The 26,607-nt window shown below is 33.2% G+C and overlaps 1 protein-coding gene across 2 annotated transcripts; it reads right to left on the reverse strand.

The window, feature by feature from the left end:
- Nucleotides 1-1,197: 1,197 nt before the first annotated feature.
- LOC131066006 (MACPF domain-containing protein At4g24290) lies at nt 1,198-18,105 on the reverse strand. 2 transcript variants are annotated; one of them, XM_058000677.2, is made up of 7 exons: nt 17,985-18,105; nt 4,925-5,163; nt 4,372-4,570; nt 4,184-4,264; nt 3,711-3,894; nt 2,462-2,628; nt 1,198-2,061 (listed from the first exon to the last, which is right to left on the reverse strand). In XM_058000677.2, exons 1-7 carry the CDS (start codon nt 18,009-18,011, stop codon nt 1,372-1,374), a joined length of 1,587 nt encoding a protein of 528 aa, XP_057856660.1. In that variant the 5' UTR covers nt 18,012-18,105; the 3' UTR covers nt 1,198-1,371. The 2 variants fall into 2 exon arrangements, with proteins under 2 accessions (XP_057856660.1, XP_057856659.1); XM_058000676.2 differs by lacking the exon at nt 17,985-18,105 and adding an exon at nt 6,517-7,877.
- Between the last annotated feature and the right edge of the window lie 8,502 nt (nt 18,106-26,607).

Below are 26,607 nucleotides of genomic sequence, written 5' to 3' on the forward strand. Positions count from 1 at the left end.
GACTCACATCATGGAGAACACTGATAAGAGGTCCCTTGCTCTTAAGATGAAAGCTTTGGAAGTTGATTGGAAGGCTACTGAGAGTCTGAATGTCCTTGCTGATCAGTGAGCAAGGGGTTTCTCTCCTGCCTTTTTGCTGGCTTTTGGCTAAATTGTGTGTGCCTTTTTGTTGTATTTTTAGTTGTCTTTGATTGGCCTGTTCTTTTTCTGGTTTTTGGTGTTGTTTTGTTTCAGGTTTCTATGTTGGCCCTGTAAAAGGTTATGGAGCCCTTTCAGGATCCTTGTTTACCCTTATCAAGAATAAAAAGTCGACTGCAACAAATTGAGGTCAAAAGATTTCATAACAGCGAAAAACTAGATTTTGGGCTACAATGGAAAGAATGACCAAGAATAGTTCAATTCTGATAAATGTGGGCAGAATGTAAAAGGAAATATTGCATAAGACATGACGGCTAACTCGACATATGAAAGGTGATGCTATAGAGTCCTGTATTATAGGTACATCACCTATAATTGTTGCGAATGTGGGATAATCTAATGTTGCAAGTACATATTTTTGAGAAGCCCTTCACTATGTATAGTACATATCTATATCTGAACCCTGCCTTTCCTTTCTCATAAATCAAACTATATATTTATGAGAAATATCTACCAGACCTGGAGATTCTTATGCATTGTGGAATGAGATGAACACCAGGAAATGTGGGTTCAGGGACAGAGGACCCCATCCTTAACCCGTACTCGCATCTCCCAGTGACCATATTTGAAGTGAAAAAATAATATAGATGTGTCTTCTTCAAGTACTCCATTAGTCTACTGCAAAATCAAAATGACACCCCTAACCCTATCCCGATTCACATATTTGTATCCCACTCTCCATTTTACTAATTGCCACCCCCCTAGCTGTGTATAGTAGCATACAATGCCAGCCTTAATCTGCCTCTTCATTCTAACTTTGAGTTACTTAGGGTTTGTTTATAGCTAGATCTTAGAAGTTGAGCTTATTAAGATTTTACTTTAATCTAGGTTTCTGATCTTTATATTAAAGTGAACTTGGAAGAATCTTCCCAATATTCCTGCTGTGTTTGGGAAGAACTCGCACATATGAGTATTAAATTCAGAATATCCATGAGATGTTCTTTGAGCAAACGCTTTGCTACATTTCAAATAAATGTATCTCATTAAAACTCTTGTATATGCCTAAAAAATATTTTGGAGTTGTCAGTCTAGTAATACATGAAAGAATTGAGAGCTCGTTTGAATAGCATTATTTACAGCTATTTTCCGTTACTTGTGGCATGGATGAATGTAGGAAGTGAGCTCAGAATGAAAGCATCCTTCCTAGCATCTTCCATAATAAGTAAATGGCCTCTAGTTACAGTAATTGAGAAGAGAGAATTTGACCTGCAATGATATTTTGCCTCTATCAATATCCAGTTTAGCTGCAGTCACCAACCAATGACCAGGAGTATCTTGAGGTCCCTTGCTGATTTCAGTAGTGTCTACATATTTTAGGAGCTTCTGAGACTGCACAGGTACTGGTGGACCATTGGGATATACGCCTGAGTTTAGCACAACTGGGACCGGCTTTGGTGGTGGTGTTGATAATGAAAAAGTAGAGCTAAGTGTGGATAAAAATCTTGAGCGCTGTGAAACTGCTGGTGGCTGACCCCAAACAGACTTCTGAATGCTGTAATTTGGCAATCGAGTGAAAAACAGCTTCAGATGTAAGACACGTTTAGACCAACCACCTCTGACTTGAAGTTGTGCACCAGTCACTACAAAAACACCACCTTGTCCTCGAACCCAATCAGGATCATATTTGATAGGAACTGTGCATACATGTGAGTAGTTCTTCCATTGGACGGGTACAAAATATTGGATATCCTTCTCATCTGACCCTTGCCACCTTGACGGTTCAAGGAAGACATTCTCATCCCAACATGGTTGAAGAACCCGAGGAAGACTAGAGAGATGCTGGAGATGGATGGCCAACCGGTTACACTTTTTACCCTCAAGATATAACCGTAACCCGATTATAGGTCTTCTACCAACAGAAACCTGTACATATTGATGTAAGTGCCTCCGAAGGTTTAGACTATGTTATACATTCAAGTCAGTACTCTTAAAACCACACTGCATTCTGTTAGAAATACAGTTGCGATTGACAGTTTGAAATTCAAATTTGCATATATACCTGTGATTTATTGTTTCAAATACAAATTTGAATATACAATGTGATTCACTGCTTAATATTCAAATTTGCATATAAAATGTGATTTGACTATTTCAAATTCAAATTCATATACAATTATTATAGACCGTTTGCAATTCAAATTTGGATATGCAAAGTGAATTAGTCTAAGAAAAATGGCTAAGCATGAATTCTACTGTCATTATAAGGGTGAACATACATAAAATGAGAATTCTTTTTCAAATATATTATGAGAAAAATGATCACCTGAGCTGTGTTAACGTAAAGTTTTGGGCCCATAAAGGAAAATCGCATTGACGGATATGAAACTCTTTTCCTTGCAGGTCCAAGTGGTAGGTCACTGTAAACTGGAGCCCATTGCCGAGGAACTTGAAACTCCAAGAAATACTGTAAATCATCAATGGAAGGTTTGTCTGCAAAAATAAATAAAAATATCACTGAAAAGAAGATATCAAGTTCCTCTTATATGTTTAGCTTTAATAAATGTTTGATGATATTTCAGAATATGCATCCCATATAAGCCAACAGGACTGAAGCACATAGAATAATAACATGACGCAGGTGCAGAATTGGAGATGTTTGAAACTTTTGACCCTTTACTATTACCAAGAGATGACACAAAAAAAGAATTGTCTGCACATACTGAAACAAAAGACTGCGCAGAATCATCCAATAAAAATTTTATTCTCGAGACTATGGAAATTCCTGGTCCTGACTGTTTGTACTGCAAAGCATGTTTCTTTCTAGGGAGCTCTGTAATGAACGGTTTATGAGGCACAACATTTGGGCATTTGGGTTTTGAGTGTAGGGGAAATTCTACAGTCAAGTGTGTTTGAGCTAGATTAGTATTGGGATGGATGATCAGGTAGGTATTCATGTGTTTCACTTCTGTGAGTTTTACTACATAGACAATTCATGGTCATGAAAGATGGGTTCATGTGAACCACTACTCATTATACATAAATTGATGAAGATCGACTCAATACTATATAATTGAATCCTGATAAATCATCACATAATGTTTTGAAATTTTTTGATAACTTATTCATTTGAAACTGATATCACCTCTCAAATACCACAATTATATCATTTTAAAATTTTACCTCTTTGGTCAGCATGAGTGGCTGATTCCAAGAGTAATTCCGTGAGCTAAAACAACCAGACCAACAGATATAGAAGATATATTATTCTATCATGAGGAATATTGGTGTCTATCCACTAAAATTCAATGACTCTTGACCTAGACGATGGGACCCTGTTAGACTTAGCTATCCATAGAATCTCGTATCTGTATCCAAATGATAAGGTCCTTTTAATATGAATGGAAAGTTACTCTTGTGGAGATAGCAGCAAGCCGTTAAGTTTAAGTTTACCATTTTGACATTAATGCCCATTGCGCCTACATTTCAATGTTCGCTTTTGTGCATGCGAGGATGTCTTTATGAAGATATTGAAATATTGAGTAGGTTTGAGAATTTTGACCGATATTACTCACAGCGAAGATATAGGTTGATTGCATGACTCAAAAAGCCGCTGCCAGTAACACCTTGCAAAAGCGATGTAATTGGAACTAGTGAGAAAAGTATTGCATCTGGATGGTCCTGTACACTATGAAGCCAGTCACAGTGATTGCGTAAGGATACAACTCCACCTCTTTTTGAGGAAATGATTGTTAACCCCTGAAACACAAATTGGTATCATCTTAAGTGAGGAAACACATATGGAATAAAATTATGTCTATATTTAGCAAGTGCCTTCTTTCGAGATCTTTCAATTGAATAAGTGCATAATAAACAAAAATTCTGAATTTGGATGTGTTCTGGAGTTGCAGAGGTAGCGCAGTTTCTATCTATTACCCAATATAAATTGGATACAGACGGCCTTGCATTTATTATTAAAATTGATGGCATGTGCAAAATGCATTTGGAAGAAACAGCATTGCAATAGATGAGAGAATTCGGTACTTACATCTTTGCTAGATGCCGAAGAAAAGCTACCTAGATGCATAGGATTTGTAGGTTGTAAAATGTTCCTGAAAACTTCTGGAATCTGGATCATAAAAACTTCAAATAATTTAAAATACAAAGAAAGAATCAACTAGAAAATAAAAAATCAGAAAAAAAATAGCCGATAACAAAAGATGCCAAAGAACTTGCCTTCTCTTTGTTTTCTCTTTTTGGATGGAACGGCATTAGACTGTAATCATCTGAAAACAATTGATCTCCAAGTTTTTCCAAGTGTCTCTTTAGTTCAGCAGGTGTTATGGTGGAGGAAGGACTTTGCCTTACAAACACCACATCCTGTCCTCCAATTTCCACCCCGACAATGATGTGTGTTCCAAATTTTTCGATAAACCTATAAGACCAAAACACCATCCAATTTCCTTATTGAAATTAATAATGATTCACTTCAGCTGAAGGAATATTCTATCTATTTCTACTAAATCATCAACTGCAATTATAATTCTCTACGCACTTGAAACATCGTAAGCATTATTTTTAAGTGACTGCAATATTTGCAAGCAGTTCCAACTCAATGGTGTATAACTTTTTTGACAAAAACTCCGCATATCTGAATGATGAGACTTTGCCTTCTATTTAGTGCACCGAGCAAGATATATGCCTTACATAAAACAAAAATCCAACTTAAGCCATTCCTTAAGTTCCTCTAGCTTAACAATCTAAAAACTATATAAAAGATAACACAAACCTGGCAATGGCTTCAGGCTCCCAACTGGAAGGAACGGCACTCTTGATTTCCTCTCTGAGAATAATGGGTGTTCTTGTAAGGTGCAGATTGTATAGACTAATATAGTAGCCATCAAAAGCTAGATGTTTGGTCTCTGTAGCATCCTGCAACCAGGATCCACTGAAAGCATACATAGAATTGAATCTACCAGATGGTATCTTCCCTTCTAAAGAGGATCTCTGATTGAATAGCTCAGACATCTGTAGTCAAGACATGACAAATAATTTTATTCATTTATTTATAAGCAAAGATATTGATCTTTTGGGTAATTTAGAGAATTCCTGAACCCAAAAAATAATGTGGACTATACATTTTAAGCTGATGAGACTTGGTGCTCAATCACCATGCGCTTTGCTTTTAGGACAATTGAGCTATATTACCAAAACCAGGAACAGGAAACAGCAGGGAAAAGGTCTCAAACCAACATGGGTTCTAGGGCTTTGCTATTCAAAAAACATCAAATTTTTGAAAATATGTGGAATTGTTAATTTTTTTGTCTCACTATATCAAACAAATACCGATCATTTAACTCTCCACAAGTACAGAGACACTTTATAAACAGCAAACCAGGCTGAGAGTTTATAAACACCAAACACCACTGAGAATTGACGGTCAACAAAAAAACGTTCACAAACGATGTCAATTACCATATACTTTAAATTTCAGCGGATAGCATCCTTCACTCAAAATATAGATCATAGTACACAGCAGAAAGTCTGCGGAAATGAAAACTCAAAATAGTAAGTCAGGAAATCAAAAACCCCAACAGAGTGCTGACTAAATAAAATGCCATCTCAATGAAGAGCTCAAGACAGATCAAAATACAAAACTCTAAAGGGGAGATCAAACTACAAAACTATAATGGACCGATATATGAGTACTATTTGTATAGGGTATTTATTTTCTTAGAAGTAGAATATTTCATTGATTGTTTGGCCGGTGGCTTGTTCCAAAAGAACAGAAATGGCTCATAATAAGTTTGTTTCTTGAGAAAGAGGTTACCAACATGAGCACCATGAGAGTTGCATTTCTGGTAACATGGCAAGGAAGATTTAAGGTGGGAAATTCTGCCTTAAAAACACGAAACATTTCTATTACAGATTAGTTATAAGGGAAAATAGTTAAAAGACGGGGGAAAAAATTTCCAGCGCAATGTGGACTTTGTAAGAAAATTTTGACGATTGGAACATCCAACTTTTCTAAATATTGTCAAAAATAAAGGACACAGATATACAATGTTGCTGGAAGGTCAGCGATCATTAATCAGTGACAAAAGGATTACACCTAATTGCAAGAGGAGCGACTAACCCTGCAAGTAATAAAGCCCAGCTGGATACCCATTTGCATAGACATCCCCAATTGTGGGCTTCTGTTTATTCATTTTCACACAAAATCTTTTAAATCAAATACGAAAGACTTGATAATGCATTTTAAACAAATTTTCCAAAATCACATACAAAAATATTGATTTCCATCAAGTTTTCCAAAATCGAGTATTTAAAAACGAAATTATGATGTTGAAATTAATTGGGGTTCCAACAGGATATGCCTACCTGATTAAATTCCAAAACATCAGATTTGAATCTCGTTCTTTCTCCCTTGGCACACTTTATATCAGCCGAAACACCAGGTATTAAAGGGCCTCCAGGTATCACAATATCTTGCTTCCGATTCTCATCTATGTAAATCAAACGATTTCCTGCTTTGCCCTTGCAAAATTTAAGCCTGAAATCACTACTGAAATCAAACCCTCGTCCAAGAGCCTCTACTGCTTGGACTGCAACCCTATGTGATTCTGGAATTACATGCCCCATAATGAAAATTTTTGCCTACTCAATGCCCTCTACTCATCTTCTCAGCCCAAAAACTTAAAACAATCCAATCATTCCCCATGTAAAACTATCCATCCAGTTGATGACTTATGATCAAAATCAACTACACACTCATTCAAACTTTTCACCTTTTCAACACCTCCAATTGAAAGAAAGTGGAGTCATGCCCAAATCAAACCAACTATCCAATTCACAAACCCACTACCAAATTCACCAAATAGCCATACAAACTCTTTCACCTCCTCAACAGACCCAACTTATCTTATCAGCTCCACTAAAAAAAACATAATCCAGCAACCGACAACCCAATTACAGCATACTGCTACGTATACACGCAAGGCAAGAAAAGAGACAGCAGATGATCGTAAAAGACAGAGATCATTCTGCCCAATTATCAAAACATCCAAACAGCTAAGCTTCCCAAGCAATAAAGTAATCGTTTCAATCCAAAATTTAACCTGCTCAATCTCCCCAATTCAATTTTAAACTCAAAAAGCAGAATCTAGTCAGTACCCAAATCAAAACATACAGACAATTCTCCTTCCTACCAATACCCAACAACCCTTGCTGTTGAACTAACACACCACATTATACTATCGGTGCTCCTGCATCAATAATATTGTGGGTATTACTGTACCCTGTGATGAATCTTCATGTATGTGCAAAACAGTTTAGAATGCTCGATCTCTTATATTTAGTAGTCCCAGTATGTTTACTTAAAACAGCCAAGACAACTCCCCCAGTCGCGTTACAACACTTATCTGTCTATCCAATTCTCCTGTTTAACCTCTCCTTCATACAATCCCATCAGATCCAAACTACTCTATTTCAAATTAGACCGATACAAACTACTATACAAATTCTCAACGAAATAATTGAAGTGCACAATTGAGACTAATCAAGTCGTGTTATATAAGCCTAAACCAAAATGCTGTCATGAGATGACAATCGAAATCAAGATAATTTGCATTTCGAATGTAATGGGTATTCCATTAAATTGCTAATTCGATCAATAAATTCCTAGTAGCAGCACAACATTGACCCGGGTCAATTCAACCGGCAGACCATCCTGTGATTCGCCTGAGATTTTTGACTTCTATTTAAGGTGACCGGCCGTCATAAGTGAAGCGCGTGGGATTTCGCCATTGGAGTGTCAGTTACGTTTGGTGCCGACTGCCTGGTGTCCGTTGTGCCGCCCCTCTTTTACCGGCGTAGGGTTGACCTTTGTTCTGATTTTAGAAAAAATTCTGTTACCTTTGGGGGGTGTGGAATCTTGTGAACTAAACAGAAAATATCGTGGTTTTATCTACTGAGATTTTTATATGCTCTTAATTATCTACCCAGATTTTAATTATATGGTTTTACATGTATTCTCGCGAGAGTTTCTCGAGCTTCATATTTTACTATAATTGCTCAATGTTGGGGAGGATACAGTCCACTAGAGGAAGAGTTATTGAAAGAGTCTCTTCTAGAAAGAGGTTTGTATTTCCAATTTACATGTGAATGTTGAATTTAAAGTGTACTACCTTGTCTTGAAAGAGGAATATTTTGGCCTCATTTATAGTGAAAATGATGTGTTTTCAATTCACATGTTAAGTTTGAATGCAATTTTTATTTTTATTTTTATTTTTATTTTTTTCTTCTTTTTGTTGGTTATATCAAAATCAAAGAATGATGTAAGAGTGAGGAGAAGTTATTATGAGAATAGATTATGTAAAAAGTACTTTTTGAAAGGGAGGAGAAATTAAGAGCAAATAAACTATATTAAAAGAGAAAGCATATAGCACATTTCATACTAAAGGTTCGCATTTTAGTTAATAGGTATAAGTTTCAATTCAAAGTTTAAGTTATGTTGCATTCTTAGTTTAGAGGTACAAGATTAAAGTCAAAGCTAGTGTACACCTTGTAGTTAAAGCATATTAAAGGTCACAAATATCATGTATTTTTAGCACATCAATTGTATCACACATTTCGTAATTTGATTACAAAAATGTCTTCTATATTGTGAATCTTCAAATGACTTTTTCTTCGTATTTCTTTCCTTCAGCTTATGGATATTATTTATGTGGTCTTCATATTTCATTATTGAATTTTTTTATCCTTGTTTTATTGTGTTGATATTTTGTAACTAGTTTTTGGTTTTATGCTAATACAATCATTGTTAGAAACATATGATACTAAGCTTTGAAGGATAATTAGTGTCAAAATAGGGAATGTGTACATAAATGTCAATCAAAATCCACTTCACTTGTCAATCAAATAATGATTTCTTATGTTGACAAAAACTTACTGCTTGATTTGCATAAAAATAGATGTAAAGAATGTTAGACCTTGGCATGTGTTAAAAGCCATGAATTCAATTAAGAGTTTGGCAAAATAAGTAAAATGAATGGTGTTGAACAAATAGAAATGAATTAGGCTATATATAAGATGGTTGTATATTTTAGGTAGATTTATAATGGTAAAAGTTGTGTACCCATGCCATTTGACATTTAGTTTTGTCTACCTTGATGGAATGGCTTACCACACTCTTGTGCTAGGATTGGCTAATGGTTCAATCCCTATCTATCTCCATGTACTCTAACTTGCACCAATTACCATATATTCCTCATTTCCACACAATTTAAGATTGACCCTATGATATGATAAGAGTGAGCTTGACGTGTAAATCAAAGCTTAACCAATAGAAATGATTTGAGAAAATTATGTTGAGTAAAAATAGTTTGCCTTGCTCTAATACACATGTATCTCAAAAAATGGTGTCAAGAGATATCATTTGGGAGCATACTAGACAAGAATTTATTTTCCTTTAATCAAGCTCTTAAGTTGATCGACTTAATGATGTTGAACAAGGATTAGAGTCAATAGACAACCATGTAAAATGCTTTTAGGGTGCATATATAAAACTCTAGTCCTCGTAATTGATTCTTTTGTATGTTCTCAATCAATCTTAAATGATTCAAATGAATTAGGGGTAGTCTTTAAATGCACCACTCTAACATGTAATTTGACATAATTTATACTTTAGTCATTTGATAACAGAAAGAGAGGAAAACACGAGTCTAATTTGAATTTTTTTGAAGGTTTAGATCTACATGTGTGGAAGTGACTTGGGTCAATTTGGTGCTTGAACATATTTGAACTAGGGTGGTGAATGATGGATTTTAGCAAGCAAGTCTAGACTCCTAAAATATATGAAGATAAAGTAGAATTAAAATAAAGTTATTTGCCAAGTTCTATAATACATTTTCATACATTCTAATCAATAAATAAAAACAATTTAATTATCACAAATCTTAAATATAAAAAATCAAAAAAACATATCATTTTTACCATTACACTTTCACTCTTTAAAATTTATTTTTATAATTTTTTTATAATAAATATGATTATGAATAAAAAAAGAAAATATTTATTTTACAATTTATTTTGATTTGAAAAGATTCACCAATAATTTTATACAAGCAAAAAAAACTACTACTATATTTATTTTTTAAATGTTTATAATATCTATAAAAACTAATAAATATAAGTCGATTGACTTTTTGAGCCTAACTTTTAATTAGACACAAATGAATACTTTGAATATGATAACAATAAAAAAAAATTAAAATAATAATAATGTTTTTTTAACTCATAAAAATTGCTTGACCGTGTACCATTGGGAATTCAAAATCACTAACTTCTCGTGACACCATTCACACAAGTTGAATTCCAAAGCAACACAAGATTTCAATGTCTATCTTCAAAAAGTCAAATAAATCATAAATAAATGAATGTTCAACAAGGAGCTTGAGTTTGAAATTAGGTCATATTTGAGAGGGAAAATTGGGTTTCAATTCATTGCCATCCATCTCATCATTATCATTCACATCATTATTCTTGTCTCCTCCAAAAGCGAAGTCAAATTCTAGAAGTAAAGAGAAAGCCTAAATGTGAGAAAGTGAAGGCAATAGCTTAGAATGACAACTTACACAAGAAGTTTTTATAGGTGTTCCTCATATGTCAACATAAGTGGGGTATGAGAAGAATGATGGCATGTGAGAAGAAGAAAGTGAGTAGTGGCAGTGATGATTCTAAGCACATATGTATGGGGAAATGCAAAGGACAAGAAATTGGATATGACCTAGGAAATCATTCTTTTAGTAAGTGATGCACTAAGGCCCCCCACCCCCCATTGTACTACATATTGGCTTAGTTTCATCATTCTACTCATATTCATGGGTTTTGAAAAGCAAATGACATTTTTTAATTGAAATTTTCCCAAAAATTTGATTTGAACTCTATCTAGTGAATACTCTAATTCCCACTAATCAACTTTGAAATGAATTCCAAATTTCCAATCTTGGAAACAATGCAAAAAGTTTTTAACATAATGAATAATCAATAAAATCCCACATTGAGATATGTCAACTCTAGCAAGCACCATGTTGTTTCCAATACGTATTAATTAAGTGTTAGGGATAGATTATTATTTTTATTATTAATTGTATATTCTTTTCTCTAATTTAAAAAATGGCGGATAAATTTGTCCCCGAAGACTATTATTGGTCAATCACGTGAAGAGTCAAATATAGGATTGATTCTTTGCCTTCAAATATAAAATAATAAAATAAAATAAAGATTTTGTTTTCTATTTTTATTGAAAATAAGCATACATTAAAGTCTATTTCGAAGACCGTCTATAGTTGGGAATAAAACCGTCCCAAAATTGTGGAGTGAATGACGGGGAAATTAATGGTTACTAGAATAGAATAGAGAAAAGAATTAATTCTTACTGCAACCCACTTGAGAAAGTAAGACAAGTCACATTGGAATTTAATTTTTGATTTGGGTTTTATGTTGGGAAATAAATATGCCTCACTTAATTTATAGATTAATTGATTGAGATAATCACTCTAAGGATAAAAAAATTGATTTATATAGATCAATTGGGATTGTAAGCATCTATAAATGTATGGGATGATGTGTTAAGTTGATGGGATTGTCATCATCTATAAGTGTATAGGATGACGTGGTAAGTTTATCTCATGATCAAGATCTAAATAATTAGTCAACAAGACATGAAAATGCGATTGTATGATATCCGGCATCTGTTTTTAGGGTGAAGGTTTTATTTGTTGATCATTTAAAACCCGTAAATATTTCCTTTATTTGCTATTTGTCATTTGGTAGTTGTTTGCACTTTTATTTTTCTTTAAAAACTTTGTTTTTTCCTCTTCAGTTGCATGTTCACCACTTTGTTAAGGCAACAAATGCATGTTTGTCATGTTTGTTGTGATGACTTAATTGGTATAAAGAGTGACAACTTCATGTGAAGCAACAAACTCATTTTTATCCTTCAGATACATAAATTACTGCAAAAACACAATCTTCTTTTGCGATCTTCCTCTAGTTTTGATTAATTTAGATATATTAGTGATTTAAAGGGCCTAGTTGTTGAAAAGGCATCTAACCATAACCTATACTTTTGTGAAAAGATCTCTTCAAACCATCATTATCAAGTTTCAAAACCATTTCTTGTCAAACTAACATCAACCTTGTCCAAGCTTTCAATCCCCTTTATTAGCATATCCCCACGATGGAGATTGACCACAATTAGGTAATCAAATAAGGATGAGTAAACAAGAAGGGATCTAGATTTTTGAGGACCCCATTGCGAATGTCAACCTAACTCTACATCTAAAACACTTTACTTCAAGTGTGGATTTAATATTTATTTAGATTTAAAATTGATTGGTTTGATCGAATAGAAAAATATGTATATTGAAAGATTGTATGCGTAATGTAGATTGATTTATTAATAGAGAAATTGTTAATGTAGGAAATATAAAATATAATAAATTGGTCTATATTTAGTTTGTTGCTTGTCATTTTATATCTTTTATCTATTGTAGACATATGATTTCCACAATTTGTAAATTTGTGCAAAGTTTCTCATTTTGATTGTGTGTGTTTTTTGCTTTGATGTTTCAGATCAAACTCCATGATCCTTCATCAGAAAGTAAGAGCAAAGAAGAGAATGGCAAGATAGTTAGTAGACCAAGCCAAATAAAAAGGAGGGAGAGGGGGTGAGGGGATGAGGGGTCGGGGGAGGGAGAGTGGGGGCGGTGGTGGGTTCAATTGGATTTGAAAATCAAGAAGACCAAAGAGAGAAAGATGAGAAAAAATTTAATTAAAAAAAATGCAAAAAAAAAACAAATGAAAATAATAATAAAAAATTATGCAAAAAGATTGAATAATAGAAAACTTCTCAAAAATTAACCTAAATTACAAAACTTAGATCCCAAGTTTTTCCCTAAACTTCTTAGAAGTAAAATCTGGTGAGATATAAAAATTGCTTAGTAAGAGATTAGATTTCTTCAAAAAGAAAGCTTTTAACATTATTTAATACAAGACTCTTGAAACACAAGAAATTAATGTGAGATTTTAAGTGGAAGTCGTCTCCTTCTATGCTTTAAATGTAAGTAAAAGGTTTAGTTATTATGGTTGCAATATTTGTAAAAATAAAGGTTTAATTTAAATATTTGTATATATTTTTTTACATATTTTTATGTTTATTTTAGAAAAAAAGGTAAAAGCTAATGCAATTATTTGAGCGATTGATTACATTCAATTTTTATCAATAAAGATGGGTAAAATCAAGAAAAAATAAGGTAAGATCTATAAGTTTAAAAATTACATTATAGCTCTATTGGTGGAAGACCCAATTATGTGAACATTGAACCTAGAGACATTTGTTGAAGTCACTATAAGGATGTTGGTAATAGGTGTTGCCATTGATGTCAAGATGCAAAGCTAAAGGGAGACTAGTGGTAGTCATTGTCATTGTTATGATGACAATTATAGAGGGAGAGCGTTGTTTGTAGACCACTTGCGAATGTTGTCAAATGTTGTCATGAAAAGTTGCAATGTCGTCATGGGTTGCTCTAACCAATGCAAAGGATTGTTCATATATCACATTTGAAGGACAATGGGATGAAGATGTTAGGCATGGCATTGCAGAAATCATAATAAGTTCAGATCAAATGGATTAGAAAATTTTGACCCTAAAATCATTTTTTCAAACTCTCTCGCCTAACTAGGGTTTGCATATTTGCCATACACCTAAAACCCTAAGTCTTAGTTTTGATTGAATGCACTTTTTCTATTTAAGTGTTGACCTATTGTTTGCAGTTGTCAATTGCTTAAATTATCAATTAATCCTTCAAGGTCATAGGGTCCAGTTACTAGACCCTTCACCTAGCAGTTACCAACTCAACTGGATCAATGTAAACTTAGTCAGATTTAATATCTCAATTGGATCAGATTAATGGTCATGATGAAACCTTTGAAGATTGAACAGTTTTCACAAAGTTGTGAGATGGTTATGGAGTCCTCTGCCTTAGTTGTGAAATTGCGGAATGAGGACATGGTGTTAGGTGTTCGTACAACTCTTGCACATCTGCAAGGTATATGTGGGACACCATCTTCCTTGGCCACGAAACTATGGAAAGATGACACATCAAATTGGGAATAAAGGATCAATGACTAGCACGTAATTGGAAGAAAATTGGTGGGATCATGTCTAGTAGCTGCAAAATAGTGTGATCATGGTACCTGTCTATGGTAGGTCCGAACGGGAAACAAACTTAATTCAATTGTGATCTCATGCCTCATCATCCTTTCTATCACAAAAAGGATAAGAACGATGGTCGTGGTTCAAACTTGGAAAATGGCTAATTCCTGGTTCAAATTTGAATTTGCTGAAGTCGACCGCAAAGCAGTGGATCAAACGTAATATGGGTCGACATAGTGGAAGAATTACATCTATTGAATAGAAACTAAGTTGACATAAGCATGGTATCATATTGCACAGATGTGTATATATGTGTGATAGAGATCATTCCTTTATGTATTTGTGTGTGGAGAGTAAGTATGCATGCATAACAGAGGTTACCACTGGCAGAGTAAATTTCTTTGTGGCTCAGGTGGTGAGGATCATGTTCTATCATTTGATGTAGAGGTGAAGTGTGTGGTTTAGAACAATGTGAGGATCAGAGGCTAGATAAACGACAAAGAAGAATTGCCAAGGTCCATTCTGATATCTTTATGATTTTATCTTAGATAGTGGTATGTCTGTTATGTAAGGTATTCAATTGTGAGGTTGTTGTTTCTTGTTTTGTATAAGGTTGGTGCCTTTCTGATGTCGAGTTGATCTTTTCAAGGGGAGTGTAGTCCTTTAGGGTTGGTTCCGACAATGATGTATTAGAGAGAGGATTGAAGTCTCTTAAAGGTTGGTGCCATCATAACTGGTTGTAATATTCATATTTCTTTGTGAGGCTGGATTTGGGTAGTAGATCCAAGCAATCATCTCATCATGGTTTTCCCCTTCTAGGGTTTCTATATAATAGGTGGTGTTATGTGTTCTTGTGTGGCTGTGATTATTGCTTGCACTCTTTGATGATTTTACTAATGCTCCTAACAACTAAGTGATGAGTGAATGTAAAGAAATAGAAGTTGAGATTTTATGATATATTGATTGACACTCTCTCAATATATTGGTGTGTTTACAACAAGTGGTATTAGAGTAGGTTCGTAGGTTCAAATTCCCTCGAGTAACATTGAGGGGGAGATTGTTAGAATGTGTTCAACATCTCCCTTAAGGTTTTCTGACATGTTTTAACAACCTCTTGTGAGATCCTTAGCTGGGATGGTAGTGGTTTCTTGAACATATGCATCTTTTGGGAGAAATAGCCATTAACTCCCTACAATTGGTATCAAATCTTTGGTTCCTTGGTGTAACCTAACAACTAAAGGTAAATCTTGGATTGGAAAACATAGTCAGTCAAGAAGGTTCCTCCTCAAAGAAGGCACCACTATTTCATTAAACATATTACACATTTTGGAGCATATGGATAGAAGCTTATCTATCATCATTAAGGTTTGATGTTTGGCAATCTGTAGTGGATAGATACACTACTCTTTCTACACCTCCAACAAATTAGGATGGTAAGAAGGCATATGAGAACAATGCCAAAGAAAAAAAAATGCTATCCTAAAATTTTGAATTTGTGAAAGTGATGCATTGTAAATCTGCTTAGGATATCTAGAAAAAAAATTATAGCATCTATGAAGGAGATGATAAAGTGAAATAGGCCAAGTTGTAGACCCACAGAGGCAAGTTTGAGAGCCTATGGTTGAAAGAGGAAGATAACATTGTTGACTACCTACTCCTAGTGGATGAAGTTGTCAATGCTATGAAGGATTGGGTGAAGTTGTGAATGAAGCTATGAATGTAAAGAAGGTTCTTAGATTTCTTCCCTTCAGTTATGATCCAAATGCTTCTATTATTGAAGAGGCTAGAGATCTAGACCATTTTACAATGAATGAATTGTTTGCACTCTTACTGCAAATGAAATAAGGAATGTCAATAATGGGACAACAAAGAAGGAAGCTTCTTTCAAGGAAACTAAGATGAAAAATTTGATCCTAATTGTGAAGAGGTCAAATTTGTGAGAAATTTATTTTTCAAAGTTGTGATGCTGATTTTCTTGGTGCTAAAGCATGGTATAAATGTGTAGAGGCCAAACAAAAATTATTTTTGATTGCTCGCACGCTTTCTAAGAATGGTGTATGTGATTGAAGGGGTTATGAACTGATGTTGATAATAACAGAGAGTATGAGTAATGCAATCAAGTTGTAAGAGTATGTCTTTGTTGGATGATGTTTGATGAAGAGTGATTAGCTTCAAATGCTACAATTTTTTGTTCGTATCAATGCTTGGCTGATATATCTAGTTAGATTTTGAATTTCTGAGAATAGGTGAATCCAAAGGAGCTGAGTGAAGAAAAAGTGAGATTGGTCTAGAAAAAAAGTTTTTATGCTATCAGAATTAGAGTATAATAGAGTTGATGCTCAATTTGAGGTTGGTGTCTTTGAGAGTCGAAGTTGGTGCTTTGTATGTGAGTTGGTGCTCACTTTTGTAACCTTGGGTTGGTGCCCATTTTTAATGGAAGCTATTTGTGTCATGGTTTTTTACCCGAGAGGTTTTTCCATGAGATAAACGTCGTGTCAGCTTTATGAATGTTCTATTAGCTAATTTTGTATGATTTTATTTGTTAATATCTTTGAAATTCTGAGAATAGGTGAATCCAAAGGAGCTAAGTGAAGAAAAAGTGAGATTGGTCCAGAAATAAAGTTCTTATGCTATCAGAATTAGAGTATAATAGAGTTGATGCTCAATTTGAGGTTGGTGCCTTTGAGAATCGAAGTTGGTGCTTTAAAAAGAGTTGGCGCTTTCTATGTGAGTTGGTTTTGACTTATGTAACCTTGGGTTGGTGCCCATTTTTATCGGAAGCTATTTGTGTCGTGGTTTTTTACCCTTGAGGGTTTTCCATGAGATAAACTCTGTGTCAGCTCTATGAATGTTCTATCTGCTAATTTTGTTTGATTTTATTTGTGTCAGCTCATCAAAATCCCTTGACTAGAGAATGCTTTGGCCAATTTATTCACAAGGCACACCATGGATTAGTTCGAAATTATTTATTAAAGTAGGTGTTTACTTAATTGAATTCATTTTCACTTTAGTTAATATGACTTGTATAATTGGTTTTTGATTTCATAGAAATTGCTTTCCAATATTGAGTTTGCCTTAGAAATATTTGGGAAAGTTAAAAACAATTGTATATTCATATGATTTTCTCATTATTTAATTTAATTTATCATTTGAGATTGAGTCAAAATAGTGATTTGCTTATTGAAATTAGAATTTGTATCAATAAAGTAGTTTTTTTTTAACCATATTTTAATTCCAATGTTGATGCATTCATTAAAAAAAAGGGTTCTAATAGCAATTAATTTATGTCAAAAAGAATTTAAATACATGTTTTTGAATTGTTTGTGCATCAGAATTTTTACTTCCAAAATAATTAAACTATTGAAATTTTAAGATAGCAACAAACATATTTAAATTTGTATAATTTTTTCTCAAATTTGTTTGTTACTAAATTATGATCAATCAAGAATAATGATTAAATAATTTAATATTTGCAAAATATCATTGTTTTTAAGTAAAAAAAAATCCATACTAACCTGCATAACTATAATCAATCATTCAAACTTGAAATCAAACTAATATCTAGGAATTAAAAATTGAAAATGATAGGAGAAAAAGAAAAGCGATAGACCAAAAAATTGAAAATCCAAACCTGCATTCGATCCTCTTTTATGTTCATCCATGAATGGACAAACTTGACATAAATTGAACTCCGCCAAACTAGTAACGCAGAAGCCTAATGTGAGCTGGTTCAACCTTCAAAGAATGGTAATCTGTGAAAATTTTGACTAATTAAAACCAGAAAACCAAATCAAACGATATAAAATTGACAAAAATAAGAATAAATAAATAATTTTCATTAAACTTCAACAGTTCCCCATGTCCTCACAAAGCACAACACACTGTGTTTATAAAACAATTTGAGATGGGAGACAAACAACCCTTCTGTCCAAATTGTCAATGTCAACAAGTCTTTTAGGAAAGCCAAGCGAAACATTAAAGCCATTACCTTGGTCATTTCCATAACAGAGTAACTTACCATCTGGCAGATCTTGTGAAAAAAGAAACACAATGTCCTATTAAAATGAGGATCAATCCAGGTACAAACAACGCAATACATCATGCTATGAAACCCATGGAACTTATGTACTTGTGAATCATAAACCAGAAGCCTTAATATCTATGTTATTCCTCTATCCATATGTCAATTAATAACTCTGTATTTCCCAACCTTGTTTGCTGGTCTTCATGACATACCTGTGCAGACTACTTTTCTGCCTGCCAGCTCACACGCCTTGTCTATGCTTCCACTTTTACATATTTTCTTACCAAAGCAATACTGCAGCATCTGACCAAACTCCTCATTTCTTTACCCTTAAATGGATGTCCATACTCTTTTCCAACACTTCAATTTTCCCAGTGGCCTGAGACACTGGCAAGGGCGTTGGAATTCATCTAGGGCATTTGCTAAAAGTTCCCAACACCTTGTTTGTGGAGTTTGGCTTTACATTTACCTGTAATCATGATGTTTCCATGAGAACACATTTTGTCAAACAGTTGACATACCCAGTTACAGCCAGTAAATCTCATTACAGTGCTTGTTTTTGGAATCCTTCCCCTACAAACCCTCGCGCAATACTTTTAAACTGCAAATTATCTTCATTTTCTTTTTAAATACCACACCGCATGGATGTGGAAAGGAGCTGGGCGCAATTATACTTGCAGACATATTTTACAGCATTAGAACATTGTGCAGTTTCATACCATTCCCAACACAGCTTATATAGACAGTTATTTTGATATATCAATGCCTCATGAGTATGAAAGATGCAGCCCAAAAATATTGATTTTTATATGAAAAATTGTGTCTAAACAGTTCACTTACCCTCTGTGTGTAGGCGCTCCCTTATTGCGTTTGATTTTCCTTTTATAAGCTGCGCCATACTTTGTTTTTCCTTATTCATTTATTTGGCTGTTCAAATATCTCATGGGGTATGGGAAATAATGCTGGAAAGATGCCCGACGAGGAAAAAAAATTAAAAATTGTTGAGTGACCTGCCAATTGCATTCACTTGAATCGGTTTTGTTCTTATCCTGCTATTTGCTGTTCCTGAAACAATATTTGTTCGAGACATATTGTCAAACAGTTGCAACGCTTAGTCCATGGTGTTTCATCTTCCTCTAAAGGCATCATGTCAAACATTTCCTTTTCTTGTTGGTTGCTTTTGTTAGTTTAAAAACGAGCAGAGAAAACACATAATAATGAACAGAAAACAGCAGAAAGAATAATAGACACAACAAAGAACTCAAGACACAAGATTAACGCGGTTCACCACTAAGTGGCTACGTCCACCAGAAACGCAGGGAGAATTCTTATTAACCAATATCCAATTACACAGTACATTATGTATGGGCTGCACACAGCCATTTATATAAACATATCAAATATGAAATGATGAGTCTTCTGGGGAAGACAAACAGCCATGTGACTGTTGGGCTTCATATACCCAACAACGTTCACCGGTTCACACCCTTCATTCGAGATTCCACTACGACAAATAAAATTAACACCAGATAAGGAATTTAATCAGTAAATTTAAATGGAAACTAAACCATATATTAAATGTTAAATTTGCAATGAATTGGGAAATTAAATTTATAAGTTTAAGTTATGAGAGAAGAATAGCAAGGTTATGGTGGAACTCAAGCAAATCAAGAAAGAAGTTTTGCAATTTGAACATGATAACAAGTCTAACTAGTGTAAAATTATCATACAGTACATGCAAGTTTCATATTCTACTGTAAAAAATGACAATAAAATTTAGCAAAAAGGGTGACAAATTGTCAATGCAACCACTGAACAATTTCGAACAATTCCATCGAATGTGCCAATGCATAAAATTGTCACATCATAGTGCAACAATTACAATAACAAAGTGCAATAGAAAATGCTCCTTTTCAACATTGGAGAGTTCATTTTATAGGTAAGATAATAAATAGATAAATCTAACAATGGATATACATAGATTCTAATGGCAAATGATACTTCACTAAGTGGGTTGAGGCAATTCCTAATAAGTAATTTTTTGAACAATGTAATAACTAGATATGGTCTGCTTGTAAGAATCATATTTGATAATGGTAGTTATTTTATATCATAAGAAATTTAAGATTTATGTAAAGAATATGACATTAGTTTCACTTTCTTATCTCCTTACCATCCTCAAGGCAATAGACAAGCTAAGTCTAGCAACAAAAGACAAGAAGAGGAGAGATGATAAACTAAAATACGTACTTTAGGAAGATAGGGTAACTTATAATGTTTCTATTGGAATGAGTCTAATTAAATTTATTTATGAAATGGATACAAAGATGACAATCTGTTTAGGATGACTAGTATATCAACTACTACAGGATATTGGTGGCACAAAATGTGCTACAATATCTAAAAGAGTCATGTAATTGGTTGACTTGCAAGAAAAAGGTAAAGTTGCACATGAGAAGGCTTTGTCAAATAAGAAAATGACAAAGAATTTGTTTTACAGGAGAGCATTACAGAGGAACTTACAAGTTGGAGATTTAGTAATTATGTGGAATGTAAGATATGAGGACAAGGAAAACATGACAAGTTTGATCCTTAATGGCTAGGGCTATATGAACTTGTAGAAATGAAGGAATTTGTAAGAAGATTGATGGAGCTACCAATTCATGGTCATCATTTAAAGAATTATTTGATGTGAGCAATGTTGTCTCTCTCTTGTACATATTCTTTGTCTTTTTTGAGTTTTGTCTTGTTTATATAGATGTGTTTGTACAACCATGATCCTTGTGTTGTCATTATGAAGTGTAGGTAGAGGGTGGGAGGGAGATTTATTTCGAGAAATGGAGTTAGGTAGGGAAGGAGGGAGAGGTATGTATAGAGAGAGGGAGAGAGGAGATAGATATTAGTAGAGATAGAAGGGAATAGAGGAGGGAAGGAGAGCTATGTAGAAAAATAGAGCAAGTGAGAGGAAGGTATGTAGAGAGAGAGAGAGAGAGAGAGAGAGAGAGAGAGAGAGAGAGAGAGAGAGAGAGAGGCAAGTAGAGAAGTAGAGGTAGGAAGGGAGTGATGGGAGGTATGTAGGGAGAGGGAGAGAGGAGATAGAGATAAGTAGAGAGAGGGAAGGATAGAGAGAGCTGGGGAGGGGGAGACAGAGGTTAGATAGAGAGGAGAGGATGTGTGAGGTAGACCTAGAGAAGAGCTTGGGGAGATATATAGTAGAGGGGTAAGAGAGATAGGTTAAGAGCTTGGAGAGAGAGTAGAGAATGAAATAGAGAGACAGGGGAGAGAGGGGGAGAGAGGAGAGAATGAGATAGAGAGATGAGGGAGAGTGATAGGAAGAGAGATAGGTTTAGAGATCAAGGGAGACAAAGAGATTGAAATAGAGATAGAGATAGAATGATAATAGGAGCTTAGTGATTATTGAAATTTGACTGTCTGAGAAATTATAAGATCTATAGATTGGGGAGAGAGGAGAGAATGAGATAGAGAGAGGGAGGGAGGGAGGGAGGAGAAGGAGAGAGATAGGAAAACAGATAGGTCTAGGGCTTGGGGGAGACAAAGAGCGTGAGATAGAGGGATAGCAAGAGAATGATGATAGGAGCCTATTGATTACTAAAATTTGACTGTTTGAAAATTATAATCTATCTCCTAAAATCGAGAATCTATATTATGGCTCCTAGAGATGTGAAACCATTTTTAAACATCATGTTAATATATATATATATATATCTTAAAGTATAAGATACTTAAATGCTATATTTTATGTAATATATCTTGATGAAAAAAAACTAAGGGAAGGCCAAAGGCATTAGCATCTAGGGGCATGTTCCTTTTCTAGGTTTATGTCAGCAAAACGCGTACATGTTTGTCCTGTTTACCATAACGTGTACATGTTATAACATGTGCATGTTTTTCTCTCATAAAAGTGTGTACGCATTTTTATTTCAAATAACATGTACATGTTTTGGTATGTACTTAGCCTTGGATTACAAGACATAGGCTAGGGAGCTTCATTACCTTGTTTTCTTCTTCCAATTTGGTTTCTCAGCTTCATTGTTGAATCAAGTTTTCATGTTATCAAGTGGGTATTTGTAAAATCACCACCATAATTTCACATATCTTTTGAGCTTTCTAACCATATATATTTTTTAGATTTGAACATTAACATATTAATTTTTAATTTCTTTTAGCATTGTCTCCATACTCAGAGACATATGTGTACCATTTTTTTAATAACTTTTGAACTACTTGTCCAAATTTGAAATAAATTATATATTATTTTTCTACACTTTAAAAAAAAATTGCATTTTTTATTATTTTGGTACAAGTTATGTGATGTGCACAAATAGGTATCTGATTTTCAGTATGCGTCCACTTCGAAAAATCATAAAAAGAATACTTAACTAAATATTACAAAAAAATACACAACTTCTAGTACTCACTCTTAACTAACTTTCTACCAAAGGTTTTTCAAAATGTCAAATGCAACTATAACTTTTTTGATGCGCACACAAGACACTATGTTATGTTTTGCTGAAAAAAGAATAGGAATTTTTGCGTGCACGAAATATTTGACCCCTTAATATGATCCATTTTTTTAAAACTTTAGTATTTAGAAACTAGATTCAAAGTACTACAATTATTATTATTCTGTTATCTTCAAATTTTGAGTGTGTGAATCTTAAATTTCTCCTCCAAGTTCATGTTTAGCTCATTTAAAAAAAAAGTGGCCACTTCTACCCCTTTTTGTTCACCATCTTCGTGCACTTAGCCATATTTCTATTATTTTATGTGGGATCCCTAACATCTATCATAGAACTCTTTCTAAGACAAAGTGAGGCTTATTTTTCTTATTTTCTTGTGTATGGTCAAATTTATTGTAGACGATGGCATGTCTCACTACGTCTTTAAAAAGGTGATTTTAGTTTTGCTAAAAATGACACTTCAAAATATATTTCTAAAAAATTTTCACATTAAATATTTAGAACAATATCCAAGGATGGTGATTTGAAGTTGACCTTATGATTTAGATTTCTCAAAAACTATTGATGAGAAATTTTGAAAAAAAAAATGATAAAATTAGAATTTTGGCAAGTAAATAAATTTTTATTTTTGCAAGTGAAAGAAAATATTTAAATCTACCTTTATATATAATTAACTCTACCTTTAAGTATATTTAAATCTACCTTTATATATATATTGAACTACTTTTTTTAATTTTAACTAATAAGTCGCCTTGAGATTTGAGATGTCAATTAACTCTACGTAGAGTTAATTTTATAGGTTTGATTCACTTCCAAGAATACAATTTTCTAATATTTTGACTACGAATTTGATCTAGTACAATGTACACTTCTAATTCTTATTTCAACTTGATTTGTGTTCTAAATTGGGAAAATTTATGAAATACCTTTAAAGGGACTCAATATTGCTAAGGGACAAGTTCTTCTAGGTTAGCCCTCAAAAAAGGTTGGCTTTGTGGTCACGTGAATGATCAAGGATAGAAAACTTCCAATATGTAGATGCTTTAGAATGCATAAATATCCTTGGATTCTTTTTAGTGGTCCAGAATAAGTGATGCTAACATTGTTTTTTAGATGATTGATAAAAAAACCTAAAAATGTGAAACAAATGCAATTGAATGCCTCTAAACACAAGGATATAGTAACAAATCATTCAAATATTTATTTATTTAGCTCTAGGTAGAAAAGGAATAGATGAGAAGTTTGTAGAAATTTGAATTTAAAATCTAAAATTTCAAGATGTGGATCTACACATGCAAGATTGATCCCACATGTGTATAATCGACCCTAAACATGAATATGATAAAATCAAGGAGGCCAAACAATATATGAAAAAGAGTACATGCATGTGCATAACAAATACATAGTCTAATTAAATAAATAAAAATCAATGCATATATAGATAAGATGAAAGATGAAAGATAACTTTATGACAATATATTTAAATAATAATATAAAATAAATAATATAATGTATGAATAAGTAAAAATAAAAGAACCATTTTTCTAGCATTGCAATTTTATAAAACTAAATTCATTAGTGGAAAATCTTTAACAAATATAGAAATGTATAAAATCGTTTCTCTTCATCATTATGATGGGCTTCTTTCTCACATTATACGAATCCTTTCACATGGTATCCTCTTTCTATTAGAAAAATGATACATGGCTACATCTTCTTCCATACAATCTTTGCCTTAGTCAACGAGGTTTTAGGCAGGATAAAGCATTAGTTAGAAATGAATATTTTGATCATCATCTTCCATGCAACTTGATACAATCTGATAGTGGGTGGCGTCCTTTGCATAAAATTTATTATAATATTGTGTGTTTGACTACTCTCACAATTTGAAGATCAAGTAATATGTTCATCATTACCACCTTTTTGTATGTGGGGAATGCTTATTTACTCCACCTCGCCTTTCTTCACACACAAGTTTCCCATTTGCAAGTCAATTTATATGTCTTTATTATCATTTTACAAAATAATTTTACATATATTAAAAAATAGATAGAAATAATATTAATTTTTTATTTAATTTTTGATGTAATAAATTTATTTATTAAATGATATATACTTTTTATTATTCTTCATCTTTTCTACGTTATAATGAAAAATAGAGGTCTTATGAAGAATTTAGCCGATTTGGTCCAATCTAATAGATTTCAATGGCATCTTTTAGAACTCTTCGAAATACTTCTCCATCTAAAATTTTAGACCAAACATACAACTGAATAAAAAATTATGACCTTCAAAAGTGCTTGCATCAATTTTAAAATAAAATTTTAATACCATTCAGTTTTTAAATTTAAAAAAAAAATATAATCTAACCAAAAAGATGAACGTATTTTCTGAATCAAATTTGCAAAACATTAAGGTATTCAAGAAAAATAGTGGTTGAAAGAGTGAAGAAAAAGTCTCAAATTAAGAGGCAGAGGGCTTTATAACCAAGTGTGGAAAGGCACGAGGCCTAATCATCAAGATAGTCTGCAATCCAATAAATAATGAGGTATTATAAAAAAAGTTAAATTTTTTAATATTTCGCTTGGTTTGATACATCATTTAAAGATCTTTTTGTGGTTGGGTGGTAGCTAAAAGCAAGAGGAGGACCAATCTATTTTCCCTTTTTTATATAGAGAGAGCAGGACCAATCTATTTTCATATATAATCACTTTACAATTATTCGCACGTGTGAAATGAGGTGTGCAGAAACATATGAAATTATTTAAGATTTGTTGATCATGCTCTTTTTAAAAGCATGGAAAGAGGACAGATTTAAATAATTTTGAGTGAAGTCATCCAATTTCTTCGAAATAAGTGTATTAAAGAAGACAAGGCCAAAGAGAATGGGCAGCAGAAATATAACGCTAAAAAATTGCATATCCCCTTTCTTTGAGGGCCATTTTATTATTATTATTATTATTATTATTTAGGTATTTTGTAAGTGTCAAATTTGATAAATAATTTGAGATCTAATATATTTTAGAGATCAATTTTGTTAAGTTGGTTATTTAATCTATTCTCTTAAATCAATTATGTGATGTGGAAACAATTTGGGTAATTTTTGTAAAAATATCAAAATGACATGAATTTTCAATTTTCAAATTTAACTTTGAGGCCTTCTTAAGATTGGTATTCTAGTATCCAATGGCTTCAAAAAATTTAGTAGTTTCTCACCAATTTTCAATTTTCAAATTTAACTTTGAGGCCTTCTTAGGATTGGTATCCTAGCATCCAATGGCTTCAAAAAATTTAGTAATTGCTCACCAATTTTCAATTTTCAAATTTAACTTTGTGACCTTCCTAGGCATTAGTATCCTAGTATCCAATAGCTTGAAAAAATTTAGTAATTGCTCACCAAAAATCCATGACTCCTTTTTTTCTTGCAAATTCTTTGAATTATGCTTTTGATGCAAAATATGGGCAATTGAAGTTAGGAATACGAGGAATAATCTGTCCTATTTGAAAAACATCTTCATCTAGTCCACTAAGATGACACTTTTTACATCAATAGTAACACTAGAAAAATATTTGATTGTATGCAACTTAGTAAAGGTGTCAATAGTTATGTTGAAAATAAAAATCGTAATGAGAATACCGATATGATAATGTTTGGGTTATGGAGGATAAATGGGTAATGGGAATCACAAAATAGGGAAAATGGAGGATAATAAGGAGAAAGGATCAAAATCTACAACACAAGGGTTTGT

The sequence above is a fragment of the Cryptomeria japonica genome, chromosome 3, assembly GCF_030272615.1.
Source record: "Cryptomeria japonica chromosome 3, Sugi_1.0, whole genome shotgun sequence".
Taxonomy (NCBI): Eukaryota; Viridiplantae; Streptophyta; class Pinopsida; order Cupressales; family Cupressaceae; genus Cryptomeria; species Cryptomeria japonica.

What these genes read in the sequence shown, in the direction of transcription:
- LOC131066006 (XM_058000676.2), bottom strand. Translation starts at nt 6,777, where the DNA reads ATGGGGCATGTAATTCCAGAATCACATAGGGTTGCAGTCCAAGCAGTA. An exon ending in CTTCGGCATCTAGCAAAGAT is followed by an intron (nt 3,895 to 4,183) that starts GTAAGTACCGAA and finishes TTTGTGTTTCAG; the next exon opens with GGGTTAACAATCATTTCCTC. An exon ending in TTTACGTTAACACAGCTCAG is followed by an intron (nt 2,062 to 2,461) that starts GTGATCATTTTT and finishes CAATATGTACAG; the next exon opens with GTTTCTGTTGGTAGAAGACC.